Raw genomic sequence first — 22446 nt, forward strand, 5'->3', positions numbered from 1 at the left:
AGAGTGAAAATACCTGTGTAGTGGAAATAATTGGCCAGCCATTAAACAACTACACAGTAAGTCGAAGTTGGGCTTATTGGCTGGTGTTGTTCCGGGAGGAAAACCAGTTGAGCGGTCAAGGGAGGCTCGGGCGCGGAGCGTCAAAGAGTGGGTGGAGTCTCGGGTGTGGTCTTGGCTTTGTCGGCAAGACTCTGCTATTCTCAAATGAGCGCAAAATGACAGGGATGTTGAATTTTGTGCCCGCAACTTCACAACCAATGGTGTGATTTCCGGTACACCAGAGCGGGAACTCTGTCGGCTCCTCAGATACCGGGCGCTTACACGTGTAACTCTCAAGCTCGGAGAACTTCTTCAACCATCGATGCGAGTTGCAGGTGTGTGTGGTATATCAAGGTAAGCACATGGTACTATCTTGGTGTCAACATTCTGCAGGCTTTCTGGTGGTGACCTGGTCAACAGCAGATAAGTTGGTTGAGTGCATTCAAAGATCGTGCAGGTGGTGCCCCAACTCGCAGCTCACTCTGATTCGGCAGAGTCGGCATTTCACTCGTCAACCCGGCGCTAACTGATGTCTAGGGCCTGCCGCCTGTCGGGTTACGGCACAGACATGATGCGATCGGCCGCGGAAGTGGCCGCCGGCCGCCGGCGCACATCCGCGGATCATAAGATGTGCTTGCCGCCTGCCCTGCCGGTCCATGGCACAGCATCAGCGATTGACCCTAGGTAGGTACATACCTATGGACATACTAGGTACCTTATGTACACTAAGGCATAAGGTATAAGGTATGTGTCTGTGCCTGGTCTTGTCTCCCGCACCTACCTGAATGATCTTTCATTTGGCCGAGCTGTGTACAATACCAGGTCTACAGTCTACTAGTAGTACTTGTGCCTACCTTAGGTAACTATCTTCCTTCCAAGACAACACACGTCCTGGTCTCGATAGTAGGCTCCGCCGATGACCGAAATCTCATCCGCCTTCAGCAGGCTGGATGTGGAGCGCGGACTATACCATCGTCGAGGACGAACTCTCTGTCGGGCGTTGAGGCATTTCTGTCCTTGGCGCCGTGGACCATCGTGGCACAGAGTATAGCAGCAAGAGGTTACTGTCCACTGAAATAAGTAGGGTGAAAGTGCTAGTTAGGTTTTTTCTAACTTTCTTTGGGCAGGCTAATTATATGATAAAGCCCCTCTAACCTAGACATCTGACCGTCTAAAGCTAAAACTGGATAAAAGTCCTCCTCTGACTCCTAACTTCCTTCACCACTAATGGCCGTTCCTAATTAGGTCCTGATTACAACAACGCTAAACCTCAAGTAGCCATGAATTCCCCATCTCGAAAACAAACGCTTCGATGATAAAACATAGTGTAACGCCTATCCAGCCTTTATGCCTCATCTCCGTCATTCGTACTGGTTGCCCAGTTCCACAATCTCTCTAGATTCCTTTTCGACTTGGTGAGAACGAACTTGGCCAATTCAAAATGGCGGGTGTGCTGGTGAAAGTCGATTTCCATGTTCTCGGCATGGAAAACTTTGGACGCTCGGGTTGCAATCCGCAGGTACTCATCCCGCTCATTGTCGTCAAGGCCGATCTCTGCCACGTGGCCGGCGTAACGAAGCAGGATCGCATTGAGGATGATCCGCGACATCCGGCCGTTGCCGTCGCCGAACGGGTGGATGTTGACGAATTGATGGTGGTAGTGAGCGGCGAGCGTATAGGGGTCGATACTGCCAGTCTTCTCTGCCTCTTGCATGTCCTGGTTAAGATTCTCGACCATTTCCTTCATGTATTTTGGGACGACCTTCGCTCGCATGTACTGGCTTGCCTTGGCCCGTTGCTGGCCAGGCTTTTCGTATTTGACGGCTACCTTGTAGGTGCGGTACTTTCCGGCTTCGACGTCCGAGTCGAGGCTGGTATAGAGGATGCGATGTGCTTCGAGGATTAGCGCCTCGGACCACGGCTCCTTGTTCATCACGGTATGATCAATGATGAAGGTCAAGGCTTGTGCGTGTTGCACAATCTCGCGGCGCGACCGGATCACGTGCTAATGACCCGTCGGACGAGATGCTCCAGGTGGGCCTTATACTCGGGGTCACGCTCCTCAATGTCGATCGGGACCGCCTCACCGCGGAACACAGCCTGGCAAAGATTGATGGTCACTCGCAGGCTATTCCCAGCGGACTCGATCAAGTTGGAGGAATAGACCAGCTGCACCAGTGCGCCCTCCAGGCTTTCCCAAGCTTCAGCGGACTTCGCGGAAGAGCTTCTCTGCGAGCCGGCCCGCACAGTGTGAATGATCTTGGCGGGGTCTTCCACAAAATGCTGGCGCGCAGCCTCTTCCCGCAGCTGCTTCGCAAGCCGGATGGTGAACTTGGGCTCGCGGGGGTCAGGGCCGTTCCAGGAGGGCCAGCCCTTGGAGAACGTCTTGAAAACGTCCTCACGAAGGTCGCCAATCTGCTGGATTGGCTGGGGCATGGGCGAAGACGCCGAGGGCGGACGCGACGAGGGCGATCCGCTGGGCGAGGAGGAGCCCGACCCGATCTCAAGTCGCAACTCCGGGAAAAGACCTGAGTCGCTTCCTCGGGTGCTGGCGAGACATTGTGACGTGGATAGATTTTAAGAGAATAAAGAGCACGATGAACTCAACAGCGATGGCAGCTGGGCGCTATAGCTCAATCTGGTCGGGGATCTGCTACGAAGAACGACAAGAGAAAAAGCAAGATTTGAGGGTATGACAAGGTTAATATAGGCCCCCAGGCAAAGCTCACGCCTGTGCACTGTCTTCATGTTGCCACTAAGCCCTTGTCAAAGGGTAGTCACGGCCCTCATGAGTGGCGAATACCTACTTCCTGTCTCGATGGTACTCTCCTTTCAAATGGTAGTCACGACACTCAAACTACCTTACACCAAACCGTCCCATCATTGAGCCAGCGCTGTTAGGAATCGAACCTAATCCTGTCACGCTATGGCCACAAAAATAGAGAGGTACCCAGCGCACATACCATAGGATCGCTCTCTTTTTTTGTGGCCAGCGCGTGCCTGTTTAAGTACCAGACAACTCATCAATGACTCTCGTTGGCCCTGTCATCCGATGAAGTGGCAGATACCTACTTCGGATGACGACGTCATTCCCTCAGATGCACAGACGAGACGAGGGCACGAGGCTGCTATCTCACAGGCCGCCTTACCTGCTGACATGTATGAAGATGGTACGTACACTAGCTAGTGGCAATACCCAAAACTTACCTACGGGCAAATTGGGCTACCGAGAACACCCACGGGCCCGCGTGGGCAGAGCCCAAACGGGTAACCGTAGGCGATCGCTTGACGTATACCTACCTACCTAGGTACTTACCTTAGGTAGTTGAAGGCAGCCATTCTTCGAGCTTATATCTCAGACTCTTGCCACACCTCGGGCCTGCCCTATTGGTAAGGTAGGTTCAAAAGTGATTGCGTAGGTAAGGTAAGGTAGGTGCATGGACGCTGGACCAGGACCCAAGAGCCTCGGGGCTAATGTAGAGCACCTACCTGGGTACCTTACACAAGCCCGCTAACATCATAAGCTGCTGCTAGTAGCTGTACAGAACGGATATGAACTCGCCTCTTTGGTGAACAGCATTTTTGATTTCCCTGTGAGGACTTATCTCAGGTCAGACGTCTTTTGTAGGCGTTGTTACGGCCTGCAGCTGCAAGTGGTGTGGATGGTCCGTGCGGATATGTAAGACGTAAGCACGGTACTTCGTAAGACCGTGGACAATTGTATGTAATGACGTCCATGCTAGCCAATTGAGGATCTGGCCCACCTTTTTGCACACAACGCTCCTATACAAATTAAAAAAGACCCTATTTCCATTCGCGAATTTCTCAACTACCGTAACATGAATGATCCTTATATTTAATACGGAGCTAGATAATTAGCATAGCTTCCTGATAATACCGCTTTTATCATTACTATCTATTGGTTTTGCTAAACGGTAAGGGCAAAGCGTTTTCCGGACCTAACGGTTACTTTCTTCTTGTTTAACCAACCCCTCTATACTTTGGCTAGCTTTTATATAAGGAGTCCATAAAGGTAACCTCGTATAGAGACTGACCGAGAGAGCCTCCGGAAGCTCTGGTAACCGATTGATACTGCTTAATTCTATCGATGCTTCGGGGTGCGGTTCAAATCGCCCACTCAGACCAGTTCTGGGTGTTGGTTGCTGCGATGATTTGATTGGCTGCATTCAGTAGTTGTGGGCCCTGGTAATGGTAACCCAACAATTACACCCAGAACTGGTCTGAATCTGAGATAAGTGAGGACGAGGCAGGTGAATATTGAGGCTCCTCCTCCAGGGAGATCAAGTTCTATCGTGAGCAAGAAGTAACCCCATGATCGGACCTTTCTGCTCCCTTCTCACGCCCGATATACGGGCGACTTTCATCGGCATTAAACTCAAAACCTCCCAGTAGGTGCAGGCCCATAACATAGAGGGAGTTACTCAAACCTGGGTCCTCTGGATGCCTCACTCACTTTCACATCACCGGGGTTTTGCCCCTGCCTTCTCCGCTGGACATGCCAATCGGTCGCTTGAATCCCAGCGAGCGAGCGACTTAGAGTCTAGAGGGCCTCTCCCAACCAGCCTATCGGCCTCTGCAACTTGTGAGCACTTCCTCGTCCACAACTCTCTCTGGCCAAGCACTTTCGCTCATCACAACCCTGAAGCGCTTTGCCCTACAGCCTCTACAGGTGAATACCAGCAGTGCCCTGCAGTCTATGGTTTGCTCGCTAACAAAGTGTCTTTCAACAGCACGCAAGTTCAAGACAAAATAATGACCGACTCGAGTGAACTGTCAGACTTGTCCTCCGAATCGTCCAGTGCTCTTTGTGACAGCGACAGCGACTCAGACACAGCGACCAACAGCAGTGATGATGAGATTCCACGTCGTCGCCGTACCCTAAGGTTTCTCCCGCCCACCGGGACTGGGCCTTGCATCCGGGGAGGCTACGTGCCTCGATCCACCCCGCCGCCGAAGATCTCGCTTCGGCAGCCCGACAACAAGACGACGGGCTACATCATCGACAAGGTCATGATGCCGCGCCACTTTCCCCATTTCCCGCCCGGCCATACGCAAACGGTCGCTATCTACTACGTTGGCTACCGGGATAACCCCTTGGCGCGTGGTATCGTACCGTACGACAAGATCCTGGAGCACGTTTCGCTGCGTGAGCTAGAGGACTGGTATGTATTTTTTTTTCTTTTGCAAGGACTTTTTAGTCTTTTTCTACCCCTGGCCTTGAGCTCTCTCTCATCGCAATCAATCAGGAAGAACCACAGAAAGGCTGACATCACATTTTACTTGTTCAGGGAGGACAAGCTGCCGGCGCTGGTGAAGCAGTCGGCGCGGGAGAATAAAAAAGCAAGGGCCGAAGAGAAGGAGCAGGTGAGACAGAGGCAGGAGGAGCTACTGAGGGAGAGGGACAGACAAAGGAAGACGGGAGGCAAGAGACTCACGCGGGGACTGAGGAAGCGGTTGGGGCTTCAGTTGGATGAGCCGGATGCCGGTGGCAATAGAGAAGAGAAGTGATCTGGCGTTTCGATAGACTTTTTTGGGGCAGCCATAATGAGAGATGGGCCGGATGATACCCAAATATGGAGAAAGAGAGGGAGTTGAGGCTACAGCCCGGTAGCTTACAATCAGCTTAATATTAGCAATTGCTATCGTGAACGGCTGGAGGTAGCCCATCGACTCGACACGTCGACGGGCTTGGTATACCTTCCTCATACATGTGTGCGTGGGAACCTCCAAGACTCCCGCTGGAGAATCCCATGTGAATAGGTCTGGCACTGTGATATGCTCTCTGTAAACAGATTGAACAGATTTGGTCGGAATAACTTCCCGGGTCCTTAGATCATGAACAAAAGCGGCACTTGTCCCGCTTGCCACATGTGCCTCCGGTGAAGTACTGTGATAGTGTTGCTGCTGGAAACTCCCTCGGCAGCTCCCTTTCCTGGCTCAGGTTCCTACAGCAAAACAAAAGACAAAGGAGCCATTGGTGGTAGACGAGAACTTGAAATATTTGTGTGGTCTCCGGTTCGCTCGTAGAACCGTTCCAAAAATAGGACGTCCCAGCAGAGCAACGTACTTAGCCGGTATTATTGCGCAGCAGCTCAACATAGGACCTCATATGGGGTCATTTCTCCAGCAGGTGATGATATGATCACCAAGACCTGTGATGCAACATTGTCTTTTTTTCCGGAGCTCAAGTCTTGGCTCCGGGACTGCCGCCGCCGGGATGTAGACGGTCCTACCACATTACGACGCACATATGAATATGCTGACGCAGGAACGCCACCAAGCCTTGGGAGAGCAACAGCCCTCTTTTGCTCTATCTTTCTCTCTCTCCTCGTGGCCAGCACTGCCAAAACCTATCTCACACCATGAAGAAGAACCTTTTAACCCTCGCCATGGCGGGCGTTGCCACCGCGAGCGTAGTGATCCTCCCGGGCGGCAAGCCGCGGCCTCTGCGGCGCCAGGGAACGGTCGTCTCGTCCGCCACCGACTACGACGCCATTCTCCGCGGCAGCGCTGAGGCCGAATTTCCCAACTCGACCGTGCGCATCATCCTGTCGTCCTACAACGGCACGCTCGAGCCCATCATGCCCGCCAAGGAAGCAGCAGCCTACTACCACAACCACAACCACAACGCAACCGAGATGGCCCCCTCGGCCGACTCGTTCGTGCGTGGCGCCATCCAGGCCTGGGCCGAGCACCTGCACCTGGAGGTCCGGCCGGACGAGGTGTGGTTCACCATCCTGGCGCAGCTCAACTTCTACATGGAGGCCCACGCCGAAGAGGTACGGCACCTCTTTGTGCGCCACGACGGTCAGCAGACCATCTATATCGAGGATAACGACTGGACCAGGGTCTTGTGGCGGTTCAAGGACGAGATCCAGCGCCGCGTGCAGACGCCCTGGCTGGAAGACTGGATCCTGCCGGACTTCTCGACCACGAGGGCGGACGATGTCATGACGGCCAATATCCTCATGATGGGCCTCATGAAGGCGTATTTCCGGTACGAGGGTGGGATTATTTGCGGGTTGCCCAGTGTGACGCTGCTCGGGGAAAAGGCGGACTGGGAGAAGTTGCTGGCGAGGCTGGACAGATTGGCCGAGTTTGGAGCCGAGCCGGAGGAGTACCGGGGCAGGCTGGCACCGATCTTGACGCGCTTTGTGAAGAGCTTTGACGAGCCGGACTCGAAGGAGATCAGGGACTTCTGGTCGACCATTGTGTTTGCGCAGGATGCTGCCATGTGCGGAGATGCGCCGCTCAAGTTGTCGGGCTGGATTACGGGGTTCTTGTTTTGGGATACCGAAGGGCGGAGATGGGCAAAACGCGCGGTAGGTGCGCAGGCTGGACTGGTTCTGGATGGGGTGAGCTATGACAGATGGCACGACGTCAGGTACTTGCCGGTGGGATATGCGAGGGCTCCCTTTATCATGCATGACTTTGGCGGCATGCCGCGGTTCCCTGCATATGTTGCTGCAGGGACCCTTGGCAAGAGGCTGGTCAGCGGGCCACCTGACGGCTATGCCGCTGCGCTCGCCCGGGCCGGTGCAGATGAGAGCCTGGCTGCGAACGCCAGTGCACACGGTACCCTGAGGCCGCTGTCGGCATGGATGCTGTATGGGCCGCTGTATCCTCCCGGGCCAAACATTACTGAAGGGCTTGACGAAGAGCTCTGGTGGATGACTACCCGCGCAACAACTTGTCAGCGGGACTTCTAGGGATGAAATTGAGGAAGCGAGTGGGCTTGATGTACCGTCGTAGCGAAGTCATCTTGTCGGGGCGACGATGGGCTCTTGAGATTCTGGGTGCCACCATGCTGTGTCCCGGGCGGGTTCCGGCTTAGCGCCCCGGAGCCGGTGGGTCAAATGCTGCATCGGTGCCCCACTCGGCCGGACTCCGCCGGGGAGAATCGGGCACAGGAGGACGCTTTGGGAGCCACGCTGCACCTAAGCGTCTCTCGATCACGGCTCCAGTATTGTTATTCATGATTGTATGTTATGTGTGCAAGAAGTCTGAGCCTTCGAATGCAACTGTGATGCTCGGCACTCCAAGTCGGTTTGATCGGGGAAAAGAAGCTTGCGGACCAGGAAACGTATTCTCATCTGATAGACCTGGTGTCAGCATTAGGCTATAGAGCTGCATCCTGGCAAATGTGATGATCTATAGCTACCAAGAATGTAAGCAATTTCTGTGGGTTCCGGGAGTTTAGGTTGGGACGTCGGTGGAAGCACTTGAGGGCATGAGTGCGAACCGTAACAGAAAGTTAGCAGCTGAGTCACTGACCATATGTGGTGACAAAGTGAGACAACGGGGGTGCGTGGTTCTCGCTCGACATCTATATGTCACTTCGATAACTCGGGGGAGCATGCAGAGGATCCAAACCCCTATATTCGTGTCTAGAATTCCAGGCAGTTTTCATCAGATCAATCTTCACCAATCTTCACAGCGTTATTATATCCAAGCCAGCGCCCCATTAACCGCCCATTTTACCTGAACCGCCCCAAATGCGAACCAAGAACGACTCGAACCATTACCGCATTACCGATCTTCATTCGTCGTGCCTCATGTCAGTTCATCCTCCGTGGACAACCCCTCGCCTGCCATGCTCCGACGCAATGCATTACTCGTGGAGCATAGACAAAGGGAAAATATAACAAGTGAATCGGAAGTACAGAAGTCTAACACATGTCGCCAATCTGTGTACAACGAATGGAAACTGTTTTTTGCGAACGTTGTGGCTCATCCTAGCCCACCCATCCACGGCCCACGACGCCCAAGACATAAGAGGAAGAAATCAACATAGGGAAGAGGGGCGATGAAAGGAAGAAAAGGGGAAAGTGGCGACTGTTACACTCTGCATCCACTCAGTTTGAACTGGTTGCAGTTTACACTCGGCTCCCGCAGGAAGTTGCTTGGGGCCGGGCGGCGATGATGATGGTGATGACGACGACGACGATGGGCTGGCCCCTTTTTCTTCACATATCGGATCCGGGGCCTCCCTCCATCAACTCGGATGCCGTCTGGGAGTGGGCGAGGAAATGAATCGACTTTGCGCTGCGCACGGGACTGCCGCTCCTGCTCTGGCCGGGCATCGACAGGGTGCGGGCACGGCGCGACCCGGGCCTCGGGATCATCCTCGACCGCGTGCGCTGCTCCTCGAGCGCAGGACGCGCCTGTTCCTTAGAGATGACCAGGCCCTGCGTGATGGACATCAGCTCGCCGCCTTCCACCGCGCACATGCTGGGCCAGACGACCAGCAGGATCTCGTCGGGATCGACCTCGCCGTCCATCACCTCGTCGTCCGGGTTGTGCGACATCATGGAGTGCCCGAAGGCCGAGTTGTTGTCAGCGACATCCCCCTCGCCGGCAACGGACCGCCCCTCGGACCGTGCCTCCGCCGTGTCGAGCCGGCCGTCCTCGACGATGGCCGACTGGCCGTCCTCCCGCGTGTACGCGAATCCAGACCCGCTGCGCTCGGCCGCCTCGGCGAACTCGGGCAGCTCCAGCACCTGCCAGTCGAAGTCGTCGTAGGGCGGGCCGAAGTAGGGCTCGATCTTCATGTGCGCCAGCTGGATGCGCATCCACTGCTCGCACGCCAGCTTGCAGGCGGCCTCAAGCCCGGAGCAGAAGGTCTCGAACTGCAGCGCGCTGAGCAGGTGCTGCACCAGCCACGACACCTCGCGCACCACCATCTTGATGCGCCGCGTCCGCTGCTCCAGCTGTCGCTCCGGCATCATCGAGAGGAGCGTGGCGCGCATGTGCGCCTCGCGCGTCGGGTCCTCGTCCTCCAGCGCGCGCAGGAAGCGGACAAGGTTCTCATCATCGTCGTCGAGCAGGTACACGGGCCGGAAGAGGTGCTTGTGCATCGCCCGCGAGAGCACCGCCAGCACGGCGCTGATGCGCATCCCCTTGGCTGCCGCGCTGTTGGATTGAGGGAGCGGGATCTGCAGCTGTGTGGCGTGCTTGAGGTAGGGCGAGTTGCGCAGGTTGGTCCAGCACGACGAGTCGTGGAGAATGGACTCGTCGATGTCGGGCCGGAACATGCCCTCGACGAGGGTCACGATGGTGGTCCAGATCTTGTCGAGGACGGTGACGCTGGGAAGAGTTGTCAGTAAAGTAATGTGTGTGTGGGGATTTGGAAGGTGTGTGTGTGTGTGTGTGCTCGCGAGGGACTTACTAGGTGTCGTCGTTGTCGGTGTTTAGCGTGATGCGGTACTGCTCCAGGTTGGCAAGCTTCGCCGACGTGACGTGGAGGTTTTGGCTTGTTTCATCCAGCTGTGACCGGAGGTCGCGGTTATGTGCCTCGGCGCTGTCAGCCCGCTCGCTTTCGGCCGTGAGCTTGCCGTGCAGGTCCTCAATCTGGGCGTTCTTCTCCTCCACCGTCTGCTGCAACGAGACGATCTGCTCCTCAGCCGCCCGCAGCGACTCCTGCAAGCTCTCGATCTCGTTGCACTTTAGCGTGAGGGTGGCGTTGAGTGATGCAATCTCTTGCCTCGCTGCCTCGAGTTCCTCCTCCAGCTTCGCCTTCGCCTCCTCCAAGTTCGCGATAGTCTCCTTTAGCGAAGCGATCTCGGCCTCGTTGTCAACCTTCAGTTGCTCGAGGTCCGCTTTGGCGGTCTCGAGGTCGGCAACATTGCTCTTGAGGGACTCGATCTCGGCTTCATTGTTGGCCTTGGTCTCCTCGAGGCCATTCTTCGCCTCGGCGAGCGCCGCAATCTCGTCAGCGGCTTCGGCCGCGGCGGCTGCGGCAGCCTCCTCGCCGAGCCTCTTCTCCTCCTCCACCGCAGCTTTGGCTGCTTGCAGGTCTGCATACTCTTGGGCGGTCTTCGCTTCCAGATCTGCGTATTCCTTGGCGGTCTTCGCCTCCAGGTCCGCATACTCCTGGGCCGACCTGGCCTGCAAGTCCGCATACTCCTGAGAAGTCTTCGCCTCGAGGTCTGCGTACTCCTTTGCAGTCCTCTCCTCCAACTCGGCATACTCTTTGGCCGTCTTCTCTTGCAGATTGGCGTACGCCTTGGTCGTCCTCTCTTGAAGGTCGGCGTACTCCTGGGCAGCTCTCGCCGCGGCCTCAGCAGCATCCCTGATCTTGTCGTCGAGCGTTTTTTGCGTGTCATCCAGGTCGCCTTCTAACCTGACCTTGGCCGCGGTGAGCTGGTAGATCTCCTGCACCTTCTCCTGCACAAGACCCTCCAGGACCTGCTTCTCGCTCTCGATCACATCCTTTTGAGCCTCGAGCTCGTTCCGGAATTTCCGGTACTCCTCCAGCACCACCTGGTGTGAGCTGGAAAGCTTGTTGTTCTGCTCCTTGACGTACAGGAACTCGCTGAAGACGTCGGCCACCAGCTTGTAGTTGGGGTCGGATGTCAGGTCGCGGATGGCCCGGACCAGGCCGTCGACCGCTTGAGTGGGATCCGCGTCCATGTGAGAGCCCATCTTTGGCTTGGAGACAGGCGGCGCTGCAGGAGGCGGTCTGGTGCCAGTGCTGTGGTGGGAGTAACTGTGAGGGGAATTGCGAACCTTGGGCGTAGCCAGCTTGACGGCGTGCCTCCGGCGGGGATGCAATAGAGAAACAATGGGGAGGGGGTTCAGCAAAGAGGAAGAGGAAGGGAAAGGAGGAGGTTCAGGGAGACCAATGATGTGGTGTCCCTGATCCAGTTATTAAATGAACTCTATCGTGAGTCCCACGACGGTTCGGGCGTCCAATCCTGGAGCAGGTCTTGGGACGCAAATGCTGTACGGCTGTGGAATTAGACGACGGCTCGGCTGAGTTGCTGACTATATAACTGGGAACGACGCTTTGACCGCGTGTGGCCTTTTCTCGTCTGAGGCAGCACCGTGCAGGCATACGGACAGACGACCGGGGGAGGCTGAAGCGCAGGCCGGGGGATGGAACGGACAAGTGTGGTCTGGGTGGCTGGCATTGAGTCACCGCGCATGCGATTCGCGAAGCAACAAACAGATCACCAGACTGTCGCGGCGCCCAGTTCCCGGGAGTCCACACACGACCAAATTGTCAAGTTGTGGGTGTCAATTGGGCTCGAAGCTGCTGTAGCGGCGCGCGGACTGGCTCGTCTGGGTGATCCATCGGCCTGGCCGGCCCATCACAGCACGTTTGTTGATGTGGCAGCAACGACCGAGCCCAACATCCAACCACGCGCCTGCAGCCTCTTCTTCCCGCAAGCGGTCACGATTGCTCGCCCGTTCAGTTGTTCTTGCGGTTGGCCGGTTCCATCTCAGATTCTTAATCTCCCCCACTCCTTGCAAAACGCCTCGCAATCGACAGCCACTTGCCTCGAAACAGGCTTCGGCCGCTTGATTGTCGTCCAAGGGGTTCCATCCAGGCTCTTGACGTGGCAGCTCCCGCTACCAGCGCTCTGCCGCAGGGGCTGACATTGGCGGTCATTAGCCCCGCTTCCGTGTCTTCCGACCCCGCAACGATGCAGCGCCAGCATTAAGATCAATGATCAATGGGAAATATCATTACTCGTGGAGTATACTGTACGGAGAATGCCCAGCGAGACTCCTTTCCTCTTGACGGATCATTCAACGGTCGCTGGACTGGCTGGCTCGGGATACCCAATTCTCACGGCCTGTTGTTCATTGTGGTAAGATCCGGCGCCGACAAGCTGGGTCCCGCTGTGCCCCGATAAACGGCTCCACCAACCGCGTTGCCGGCCGGACCTCGTGCCAAGACTTGGGTCCTCATCACCATTGCCCGATTGGTACGGGCGCATGGCCAACTGGCAACTGGCAACACCACCGCCGTAGGGATCCTAGCCCGATGGTCGTCGTTGCCGTCCGGATCGGTGCAGCCAGGATACCCCGAGACGCAATGCGACGTTCACCCGGAAACTGAGCACTCCCGCCACGTTGGCTTCGGAGGACTTCGGAGGAAGACCTTTCGGTCATCTCACAACTCGTTCCTCCGGCCGGGACGATAACTTCACACGCCAGAAGACACCGCTTGAGCCGCCTTACCGCCGGACTGCTCTCATTTCCCCGGTTGCCCGCCTCCCGTCAGCTGACCACGCGATGCAACTGTATCCCAGAATCTCCCTCCAACTCACCCACAGCCTCACCGCCTGCCGCCTTGCCTTCAGCTCGGCATGCTCATTTAGGTTCCACGCCGTTGGAGAGTGTCTGAGCTATGGCCCGTTCGAACTGGCCAATGAGACTTTCAGGCATTTACTACTACTAGTACTGAGGCGAAGGTATCTTTAACTCACGTTGTTAACCCTTTGGCACCGACTGCCAAGTTGTGCAGTCAAGAGCATTGTCGACAACTATCGGGACCATAACCCCCTGTCATGCTCCGTTGCCACCAGGGGGGTGTTGTGATCTCTAAAGGGTTGTTATGTTCCGCTCTTCATGGTACCGCTCGGTATTTGGGGTCAAACACTTCGTCAAAAGAGACCGCACTATTGCCATGCAAGCACCTTCCGGAGTCCCAAGAATGTGACTTCGTCCATGGTTATCCCTCTAACCTGTACGCGGTTTCCGACACGGAAGTTCAGGTATATATAGCTAACACTTCCGTCGTAGTAGCCAGACCCTTCGGCTTCAAGTCCTAAGTTAGCTCTTTTCATTCACTCTGTTAATTATCCCATACCGGAACCCCAAGCTTCCCTACTCTCCACCTCTTCCTCCCCTTCCCATGGCCAGTATATGACCCTTGATTCTCAGCTAATGAGAAGTCAAGATGGAATGCGTAGTACGTATATATCAAAAACTCACCTCGTCTGTTCAGAATTAGGCTTCAAGTCAGCCTGTTCGGTGCTGTCCTTGTAAGGCGGCCGTGCCGCTGGAGAGGCGTTTCGGTCGGGGGAACGATGAGCTAGTATCATCGTGTCTTCAGCTCCTTGGACTGCAGAGATAGGGTGTTCCGGTAGTAGGAAATGAACACCTGCTGCTGATACAGGTGTCCCTCTTGCAGATGTAGAACCAGATCGGTTGTTAAATGGGTCCTGAGAGGCGACCTGTAGGAAGTGCTGCGGATTGTTGCCCCGGGCCGTACAACAGTGCAACACGACGGCGCCCAGTTTCGATAGAAAATGCAAGGGAAGAAGAAGCCATTGGACAGGATCGGCGGGCCAGGCCGGCCACATCATACCTACCCACCACGTATGACTGAAGCAAGTCCCGGCCGTGCCGTCCGCCGGCCAATCCGCCTTGCCCCTCCACAGCCTTTCCAAGTGACGAATAGGTACTCGATATCGTAGTGATGCTAGTAGTCTGTCATATATACAGTCCAGTGCACCCCCCACTCCAGAACCACGGCCCAGAGAAAGATTTAAGAGTATGAGGCTCTTGGTATCTAAAGACTATACCAGTATACTCCTCAATTACATCGGTGATGTGTGGATTTGACAGCACAAAACATGATTGCCTACCGCAAGCAGACACAAGAAAGAACAAACTAGTACTAACACAGCAACTGTAGGGTAACCCTTCTAGAACCAACTCTCCGTCCAACGTAAGAGCTGCGTTGTCCCTCACTGTCCAATCTGCTTCACTCCCATGTCCCTTATGAGTTTGCAAGTGACTGACGACCATGGTTTGTAGTGACGGGATGGGACATATACTGTACCCAGGGTCATATCACTGTTCCACCCACTGACGACGACCACTCCATCCTCAGTCTTTTCCAACATGAACAACCAACTTCCCCGCGTTCCTCCCTTGTTTCAGCCTCTCAAACGCCCTAGGCAGCTCCCCCAGCTCATACGTCTGCTCAACGACCACCTTGATCTTCTTCTCAGCGATCCACTGCCCCAGCTGCTTCAGGTCCTCCGAGCCATGCTTGAGGTTGTACATCTCATACTTACGCTTGCCCCCTCCCAAGAAGGAGGGGAGCAGAAGCCTCGAGGCCACCGTCTTGGCAGCCTGCAAGCTGACAGGCGCACCAACCTGCACGAACTTACCTTCTGGCAGAAGGAAGTCGTTAGCAGCTTTGTAGAGGTCCCCGGGCGCGCCCACGTTGTCGACAACCAAAGAAAACACCTGGCCCTTGGCGGCCTTGAGAGTCTGGGAGACGTCGGCCGAGGTGTAGTTGATGATCTCGTCGGCGCCCAGAGAGCGGCAGAGGTCCGCTTTGCCGGGAGAGCATGTCACGGTGACGTGGCAGCCGAGCGTTTTGGCGATCTGTATGCCAAAGGTGCCGGTGCCTCCGGAGCCACCGTTGAGGAAGACCTTGTCTCCAGGCTTGACATTGGGGGCAATGGCATCTGTTTATAGCTCCGTCAGCTTCTTCCATGTTTAACTTTAAACCTTCAGTTTCCCCATGCTTGAACCTTCCAGTGAGTACAAGTACGAGTGACGCACGATAAGCCGTCATGCCCGCAACACCGACCGCCGCAGCCTCGTCAACGCTCACTCCGTCTGGCACCTGGGCGCAAGCCTTAGTCGGCGCAACGATGTACTCCGCCATGGTCCCATGCTGCTGCCCGTCGATGCGCCCAAAGACCAAGTCTCCAATGGCAAAGTCGTCCACTGTCCTGGTAGTCTGCGCTACCCGTCCGCAGAAGTCTACGCCGGGCGTCGCCGGTGTGCGAATCACAGCGCGGGCGACCAGACCCAGCTCGGGCACCTTGTAGTCGACTGGGTTGAGGCTCGCCGAGAGGACTTTAATCAGGAGCTCCGAGTCCCCGAGTCGGGAGGATATAGTGGGAATGGGTGCTGCCTCGTTGAGAACAAGGTTCTTTTCGATGCCGCCTGTCGTCGCCGAGTATTGCCAGGCTTTCATCGTCTTGGGTAGCGGTGGGGCGGACATGTTTGTTGGTTTTGTTACGTCTCTGGTTCTTATCTCATTCTCCTGTCTTGTGTTCTTACCAGGATGGGCTGAGTCGTCGAGGGATGAGTACCGTACCTATATGAGACGGGAAGAACAGCTTGATGACCATCTTGCGTAGCATGAGATCATGGTGTGATGATCGAGATGCAACTTAACATCTGCCCCGCATCTCAAGCTCAATCCATAGGGTTAGGGCTAAGTAGGATGTCTTCAATCCGGGACCAGTTCTATTTCACCGGAAAAATGCCTTAAAAGATTGCTTTGAGAGGAAAGAAGGAAAACAACACTCTCCTCGCTTGTCAGCTACCCTGATCTCTTTTCAAGGGAGGGAGGCCATTGTCAAGAAGAGCAGTAGTCTGTTCCGAGGTGGCACCGAACGACGTTACTACAGCTCGAGTAACTCGCGGCTTGGCCAAACGACCGTATGGTCTCATGAACCTGTATACAAGGCGCTCAGACCGACGAGCATTGCCTGGACCATAACCGGGAAACGAAGCAACCCGGCTTGGATTCCACTCAGTGCGCTTCGGTCCGCACGGCCCCATATTTCACAAAGAGCTCCGGGTCCGATCGCGACTCCACATGGCCCACCCGGACCGAGAAACTTCCCTTAGTCTGTGCAACTTGGGGTCTTGTCCAAGGACGGTACACATCAACCGGATCAGGTTTGAGAATTCTTCCTTGCAAATTACCTATCTAGGTACCTATGCATTCTTGGAACTACCTAGTAATTGTAAGAGCCTACCCAATTCGGCTGGCCGACGCAGTGTCAAGGGCGCGAGCGCGAGAAGCCTCATTTCGGCAGATTTGATGCGAGCTTTACCCTCGTTTGTCCGCAAACAGACAATCCTGACATAATAACAACTAGAGCCTGGCTAGCAACCATGAAACCACCGCCTTCGCTCGGCCACGGGCGCCTATCCGTCTGCACTGATCCGGGCTGTCTTCAACGCCGACGAATAGACAGCGTCAACTTCTGAAGTCGACAACGGCCTCTCACTGGCAGCCTAGCACGTTTGTCTGCCCTACCAAGTCTCAATATACGGCAAGGAGCCGCCCAACAAGCAGGCAACCAGCTCCAATCGAGACGGGCGAACTCCGTTTGTTGCTCCGCCCTGGACATATCCTACAGGCGTGTCGTTATGTGTCCGTATGTACCTTGGGCCGGTTTTTCTCTGAGGCAAGGAAGCATATATTAGGTATGTCAGGTAGTATTATGCCCGGACCCTCCTTGCTCCTCCCTCCTTCAGAGACACAACAAGAGAAAATAGAGACACAGACCAGTATTAACGCCAATCCTTCCCATTCAGGTAGTTATTCCCTGTCCACCTCCTAGTATTGCTGCTTACTGCTTAACTCTCTCAGAATCATCATCCATCACATCTCCGGTTCAACTCCCTAGTCAAGATGGTCATCTGCGGGAGTGATACCTTGAGTGGTCTCTGCTCGAAGGATCAGCTGATGCTTCTTGACTCGATTGACCGACTGCGCTTGCAAGGCATCAACAACTATATCTCCCTACCGCAAATCATCGTCTGCGGCGATCAGTCGTCGGGCAAGAGCTCCGTTCTTGAAGCAATCTCGGGCGTGTCGTTCCCCGTCAAGAGCAACTTGTGCACCCGTTTCCCGACAGAGTTGGTCTTGCGCCGGGCGCCATACGTCAGTGCGAGTGTGTCCATTGTTCCTCATGAATCTCGCCCTGAAGTCGAACTGAAAGCTCTCCGCGCCTTCCGGGAGGAACTAGAGAATTTCGGCGGCCTTCCCGAGTTGGTAGAGAGAGCCAAGGCCGAAATGGGTATTACCGTGCACAGCAGATCTTTTGCAAAGGATATCCTGCGCATCGAAGTGACCGACCCGGACCGTCCGCACCTCACAATTGTGGACCTCCCGGGGCTCATTCACTCCGAGACCAAGAACCAGACAGCTGCGGATGTTGAGCTTATCCAGGATATGGTCGAGTCGTATATGAGCGAGCCTCGCTGCATCATCCTTGCCGTGGTTTCGGCAAAAAATGACTACGCCAACCAGGTCGTTCTGAAGCTGGCTCGCACTGCAGACCCGGATGGCACCCGGACTCTCGGTGTCATTACGAAGCCCGACACGCTGGTACCTGGAAGTGAGAGCGAGGCCCTTTACGTGTCCCTTGCCAGGAACCAGGAGGTTGAGTTCCGCCTTGGCTGGCATGTGCTGAAGAACATGGACTCCGAGAAGGGCGCATGGGACCTCTCCACCAGGGACGCCGAGGAACTCAAGTTCCTTAGCTCGGGCGTGTGGACTTCCCTTCCCCTTTCCTCCCTCGGCATCGAAAAGCTACGCGGGCGCCTGAGCGAAGTGCTGCTCGGACAGATTGCCTCGGAACTGCCTAGCTTGGTGGCTGAAATCGACCAAAAGTTTGAATCATGCCAGGACCAGCTCACCATACTTGGCGATCCACGGGCGAGCCCGGAAGAGCAGCGACTCTACCTACTTCACCTGAGTCAGACCTTCCAAGCCATAGTCATGATGTCGGTGGCTGGGAATTACACCGATTCCTTTTTCGCGGACGCCAAAACTCAGAAAGGCTATGAACAGCGCATTAGGGCAGTCGTTCGGAATCTGAACGAAGACTTCGCGTCGGAGATGTCAACACGGGGTCATTACCGTCAGATCACTCACGCTGGGACAAAAGGAGCAAAAACTGCTTCTGATGATTCCGAGGGCGTGATTCGCATCACTAGGAGCGACTTCGTCGACAAAATCGAGCATCTGATGCGCAGAACAAGAGGCCGCGAGCTGCTGGGCGCTTTCAATTCCATGATAGTTGCCGACCTGTTCCGCGACCAATGCCGCCCATGGGAGGAGATTGTGCGTCTGCATGTGGAAAGCGTCTGGAACGCTGCAGCGCGCTTTATCAAGCTTGCTGTGGCTCACATTGCCGACGCGTCGACGGCCACGGCACTCCAGCAGGAGGTATTTGAGCCAGCGATGAACAAAATCCTAAAGGAGATGAATGACGAGACCGGCAAGCTGCTAGATCATCATCGGAAGGGACACCCTGTCACATATAATGACGACTTTCTCGACACATTCCAGAAGACGGGCCACAAGAGAAATGATCCGGAGAGTATCCTGCGCGAATGGCTCCGGGTCGAATCATTTGAGCCACACCACCGTCTGAACGGATACTATGACCTTCAGGGTCTTGCCAAAGCTTTGGCTCAGGACGTCGTGCCGAAACGATCCACTGCCCACCAGATCCTGGATTGCCTGAATGCCTACTACAAAGTGAGTTTCAATGATCTATCCCCTCGGCTCACCGATCGGTCATCCACACCTCTTCTCTTGGGTGCGAACAGGAACTAAGCATCTATGATGGGAGTCGGCATGCCATCTCAGTGTCATTGCTTGTTAACTTATGTCGCAAATAGGTTGCTTTGAAGCGCTTCATCGATGATGTGGCGGTGGAAGTGGTGGAAGTAAAGCTCATGTCGGCTCTGGGTGACATTCTGTCTCCCCTCCTTGTCTACCAAATGCCCGCGGACCAAGTCTCTCGCATTGCTGGGGAGTCGGAAGAAACACGCATGGAGCGCGAGCGGCTCAGCAAACAACTCGAGGTTCTCCGGAGCGGTCTGGAGACGTGCAGGCGGTTCCCAGGTTTAAGTTACAGTGAAGGTACGAGCTGCAATCGCTAGATTTCCAATGCATGATTAACTGGTAGGAACTCCTAGACTCGGTCTTTGCTTCCACCGAGCAATCTCAGCCCTGAGGTCTGGACAACTCTCCAGGGAGCCTCCGTGTATACCCGGATGCGGGTCTCGAGATATCGTCCATCAGGAAGCGTCAGGTGTAATTGAGGACGCTGAAGATCCGAAGAAAGGGGAATGGAGGGAAAGGGTTAGTGCTACATCATTCTGGTAACAAATCTCTGCGAGACGACCTTGGGAAGAACCTCGGGCCATGTCTTCAGCACTCATTGTTTTGTCCCTCTTTGTCCAACTTGCGAAACCTATTGTGAGATTCTTTCTCAGGGTTGAGTCCAGCCGTTGCCCAGGTCTGGGTCAGGTCTTTGTTCCCATCAACAAGAATACACACAAAGCCCAACAAGTACCAGCTCCTTTGTCTCCCAATTACAATATTATGTCGATGTTATGAACATGGTCTTGACATTTGCCTCCGTAGTACCTGCAGCACGAAAATGGAGAGGCAAAATCCACTTATCAACTTGAGTCCTTACTTTCCGCCTCAGCCTGCCCCATTGGGGTGGCAGACTCGGAGGCTTGCCCGTCATGGCTTCCTAAGCAATCGCTGGGGCCTTCAAAGACACCGCCTGCCCCAACTTATATTGATGCCCACCGCTGGGTCTATCAGCATGTCGCATGGAAGAAACCGCTTGAACTCAGCAGCTCATCGGGGGCTGGGCGCAGAGAATCGCCAGGAAGAGATCCCGCCAGCATTGGACGCCAAACTTCGGGCGCTTCAAGTCGGGCTACAAGGTGTGATGGACAGCATACGACAACCAGAGAAGACGGCAGACACTGTTTCCAAACAATTTACCGTAGACATCAACAGACTAGTCGATGTACAGCCCGAGACAGGAACGTGGAAGCGTTTAGGGAAGATCCATGAAGCTCTGGACGCCAACGGGGAATGTCTGCATCGTCTTGAGGTTGAGAGCCTGGAAAGAGAGAGGAGGCTAGATAAGGAACGGCTAAAAAAGACGGAGATGGAGTTGCACGCGGCAAATTCGCAGATGGAACAGCTGGCAAATGATCTCGCCCAGGCCCAGCTTAAGAAGCTCACACACCGGGAAGAGGCGGATGAGATCAAGAAGGAGGCTGCGGATCCTGACAAAGCCATTCAGGCTGCGTTCCTGAGCTTGCGGCAGTCCGTCCTGGACTTCACCAGTAGTTCCGCGCTCCAACTGGGTCAGCTTCCGGACGCTTCTTCTCCTGTGGACAGCTTGTTCCATCCCCGCACCTGGAACTGCGCCAGTGTATCTCAGCGAAGGCAGCGTGTCATGGCCACAGTCTTTCACCTGCTCTTCCGGCTGATCCTCAGACCCGGCCTGCGTATTTTCGGGCTTCGGGCATTCCTTAAAAGCGATGAACATTCCATTTCCGCATCAGAGGCTCATCTTCGGTCCCTGGAAAAGGAGTTGGAGGCTCAAGGAGGTAAGACGACCACCTCGAACATATCACGGATTTGGCTTTACTGACCTTTGATGCTATGCTTCAGTTGATAGCACAACCCTCCACGCCTGGATCGCCGCAACAATCGACATTACCGCGTCTCTCCGAGATATACCGAAACACATCGAGCGCGTCACACAGCAGATCTTCGAGGCTCTGCAGCCGGTGATGCGTAAGCTCACCTTCAGCCGTAACACCGACAAGGTCAAGGCCCGCATCTCTGCCATCTGCGAGGAGGCTGTCCAACTGAAGCTGGCCATGAGAGTAGCAGACGGCAGCTACAAGATTGAGGCCCCTTCTCGAGACTCAAAGAGGTGGGGGAAACCAGGGTGCGACCAAGAGACCAGAGCTTTGAAGCCGAGGCTATGGCTTCAGGTGGTAGACCATGAAATGGAGCCCGGCGGTGACAGCAGGGCCGATGGTAGTGGCACCCATGCCAGAGAAACAACCGGGGACATTGCGTGTATTCCTTTTGGAGCTCTGACGAAGCTTAAGAAGGGCCAAGACGGAGGGACGGAGAAAGTTATTCTGGAAAAAGGGTGGGTGATCGCCAGAAGAGGAGACCGGGAGCTAAAGCGGAAGGCTTCCGTCGCGGCCGTCGAAGAGGGGAGACCGAAGAAACGGATCGGGTCCAATCATCCTGTCCCGCTAGGGCAGTTGGCAAGAATCAAGGCATTGATGGGCGGAGAGCGAAGGACTGCTGGCACATCCACTCCCAATCAGGAGTCATAGACTGTATTATCATCGTGATTTACACACCAGGTTGGAGAAGGAGTAGGAGTTAGGTGTAGGCTTGCCGCATAGGTACTAATCTTGTTGTACTCATCTAAAACACTGACGGTGTTGATCAACCAGGGAGTGCGAAACAGAATAGACCACAGCAAAGTCAGTCAGATATGGTATGAATCATGGTTACCTTATGAGATTGAGTGCTTCTAGTTGCAGGACTCTGCCGCCGAACCCACGCTGCTTTAGGAATAGCCCTATATAGTGCTCCCCGCCGCACTATCCGGGTACATACGACCATACCTGGTAGAAAATACGGGATCCCGTCCGCTCTCCCTTAGTCAAACTACCAAGGGCCGAATCAGTACTCAGGTCGGTGACGACTGGGGAATCCTCGGTGTTGTATGTTTTTGTTTATATTTGCTCCAATCTCGTATGTGATATGAATGAATCAAGACATCAACAACCCGGTTCTTATCTCAGAACTGCCGGAATTTTTGATATTTCATTCCCCTGGCTTCCTTCAAACAATGATCGGGCTGACTGCGAGGTCCGAGTCCGAGCGGAGCCTTCAGGTGTTGTGAGGTCAGCCACTGGCAGTAAGTCCGACCCGCTAACCCCGGGTAAAGCCAGCGTCGTCAGCTTACTGCCTGGACACAGTGGACAGGAACCATGGCATGTGTTCATAAAGCGACCATGATCCAAGCACAT

At 55.0% G+C, this 22446-nt stretch overlaps 8 protein-coding genes across 8 annotated transcripts; 4 read left to right on the forward strand and 4 right to left on the reverse strand.

The window, feature by feature from the left end:
- Window positions 1-1384: 1384 nt before the first annotated feature.
- B0T15DRAFT_509788 (fido domain-containing protein) lies at window positions 1385-3378 on the reverse strand (the record flags this gene model as incomplete). Its single annotated transcript, XM_062867812.1, has 7 exons — window positions 1385-2044; window positions 2119-2579; window positions 2769-2801; window positions 2847-2868; window positions 3003-3039; window positions 3189-3218; window positions 3356-3378. 7 exons carry the CDS (start codon window positions 3376-3378, stop codon window positions 1385-1387), a joined length of 1266 nt encoding a protein of 421 aa, XP_062722185.1.
- Window positions 3379-4812: 1434 nt separating this feature from the next.
- B0T15DRAFT_491957 (uncharacterized protein) lies at window positions 4813-5568 on the forward strand (the record flags this gene model as incomplete). The annotated part of the gene is made up of 2 exons (XM_062866821.1): window positions 4813-5222; window positions 5349-5568. The coding sequence occupies 2 exons, from the start codon at window positions 4813-4815 to the stop codon at window positions 5566-5568; spliced, it is 630 nt and encodes a 209-aa protein (XP_062722186.1).
- A 562-nt stretch (window positions 5569-6130) lies between these two features.
- B0T15DRAFT_501092 (uncharacterized protein) lies at window positions 6131-7769 on the forward strand (the record flags this gene model as incomplete). The annotated part of the gene is made up of 1 exon (XM_062867393.1): window positions 6131-7769. Exon 1 carries the CDS (start codon window positions 6423-6425, stop codon window positions 7767-7769), a length of 1347 nt encoding a protein of 448 aa, XP_062722187.1. The 5' UTR covers window positions 6131-6422.
- A 1171-nt stretch (window positions 7770-8940) lies between these two features.
- On the reverse strand, window positions 8941-11710 carry B0T15DRAFT_138983 (uncharacterized protein). The gene is made up of 2 exons (XM_062861861.1): window positions 10229-11710; window positions 8941-10146 (listed from the first exon to the last, which is right to left on the reverse strand). The coding sequence occupies exons 1-2, from the start codon at window positions 11482-11484 to the stop codon at window positions 9027-9029; spliced, it is 2376 nt and encodes a 791-aa protein (XP_062722188.1). The 5' UTR covers window positions 11485-11710; the 3' UTR covers window positions 8941-9026.
- Window positions 11711-13514: 1804 nt separating this feature from the next.
- B0T15DRAFT_527124 (uncharacterized protein) lies at window positions 13515-14174 on the reverse strand. Its single transcript, XM_062868951.1, has 2 exons — window positions 13786-14174; window positions 13515-13609 (listed from the first exon to the last, which is right to left on the reverse strand). Exons 1-2 carry the CDS (start codon window positions 14157-14159, stop codon window positions 13576-13578), a joined length of 408 nt encoding a protein of 135 aa, XP_062722189.1. The 5' UTR covers window positions 14160-14174; the 3' UTR covers window positions 13515-13575.
- Window positions 14175-14244: 70 nt separating this feature from the next.
- On the reverse strand, window positions 14245-15967 carry B0T15DRAFT_527126 (uncharacterized protein). Its single transcript, XM_062868952.1, has 2 exons — window positions 15373-15967; window positions 14245-15275 (listed from the first exon to the last, which is right to left on the reverse strand). Exons 1-2 carry the CDS (start codon window positions 15818-15820, stop codon window positions 14686-14688), a joined length of 1038 nt encoding a protein of 345 aa, XP_062722190.1. The 5' UTR covers window positions 15821-15967; the 3' UTR covers window positions 14245-14685.
- A 1112-nt stretch (window positions 15968-17079) lies between these two features.
- On the forward strand, window positions 17080-19452 carry B0T15DRAFT_139099 (P-loop containing nucleoside triphosphate hydrolase protein). The gene is made up of 2 exons (XM_062861862.1): window positions 17080-17151; window positions 17207-19452. The coding sequence occupies exon 2, from the start codon at window positions 17249-17251 to the stop codon at window positions 19181-19183; it is 1935 nt and encodes a 644-aa protein (XP_062722191.1). The 5' UTR covers window positions 17080-17151; window positions 17207-17248; the 3' UTR covers window positions 19184-19452.
- Window positions 19453-20015: 563 nt separating this feature from the next.
- B0T15DRAFT_431010 (uncharacterized protein) lies at window positions 20016-21828 on the forward strand (the record flags this gene model as incomplete). Its single annotated transcript, XM_062865731.1, has 2 exons — window positions 20016-20991; window positions 21056-21828. 2 exons carry the CDS (start codon window positions 20016-20018, stop codon window positions 21739-21741), a joined length of 1662 nt encoding a protein of 553 aa, XP_062722192.1. The 3' UTR covers window positions 21742-21828.
- Between the last annotated feature and the right edge of the window lie 618 nt (window positions 21829-22446).

The sequence above is a fragment of the Chaetomium strumarium genome (genome assembly GCF_033439665.1).
Source record: "Chaetomium strumarium strain CBS 333.67 chromosome Unknown B0T15scaffold_3, whole genome shotgun sequence".
NCBI classification, from domain to species: Eukaryota; Fungi; Ascomycota; class Sordariomycetes; order Sordariales; family Chaetomiaceae; genus Chaetomium; species Chaetomium strumarium.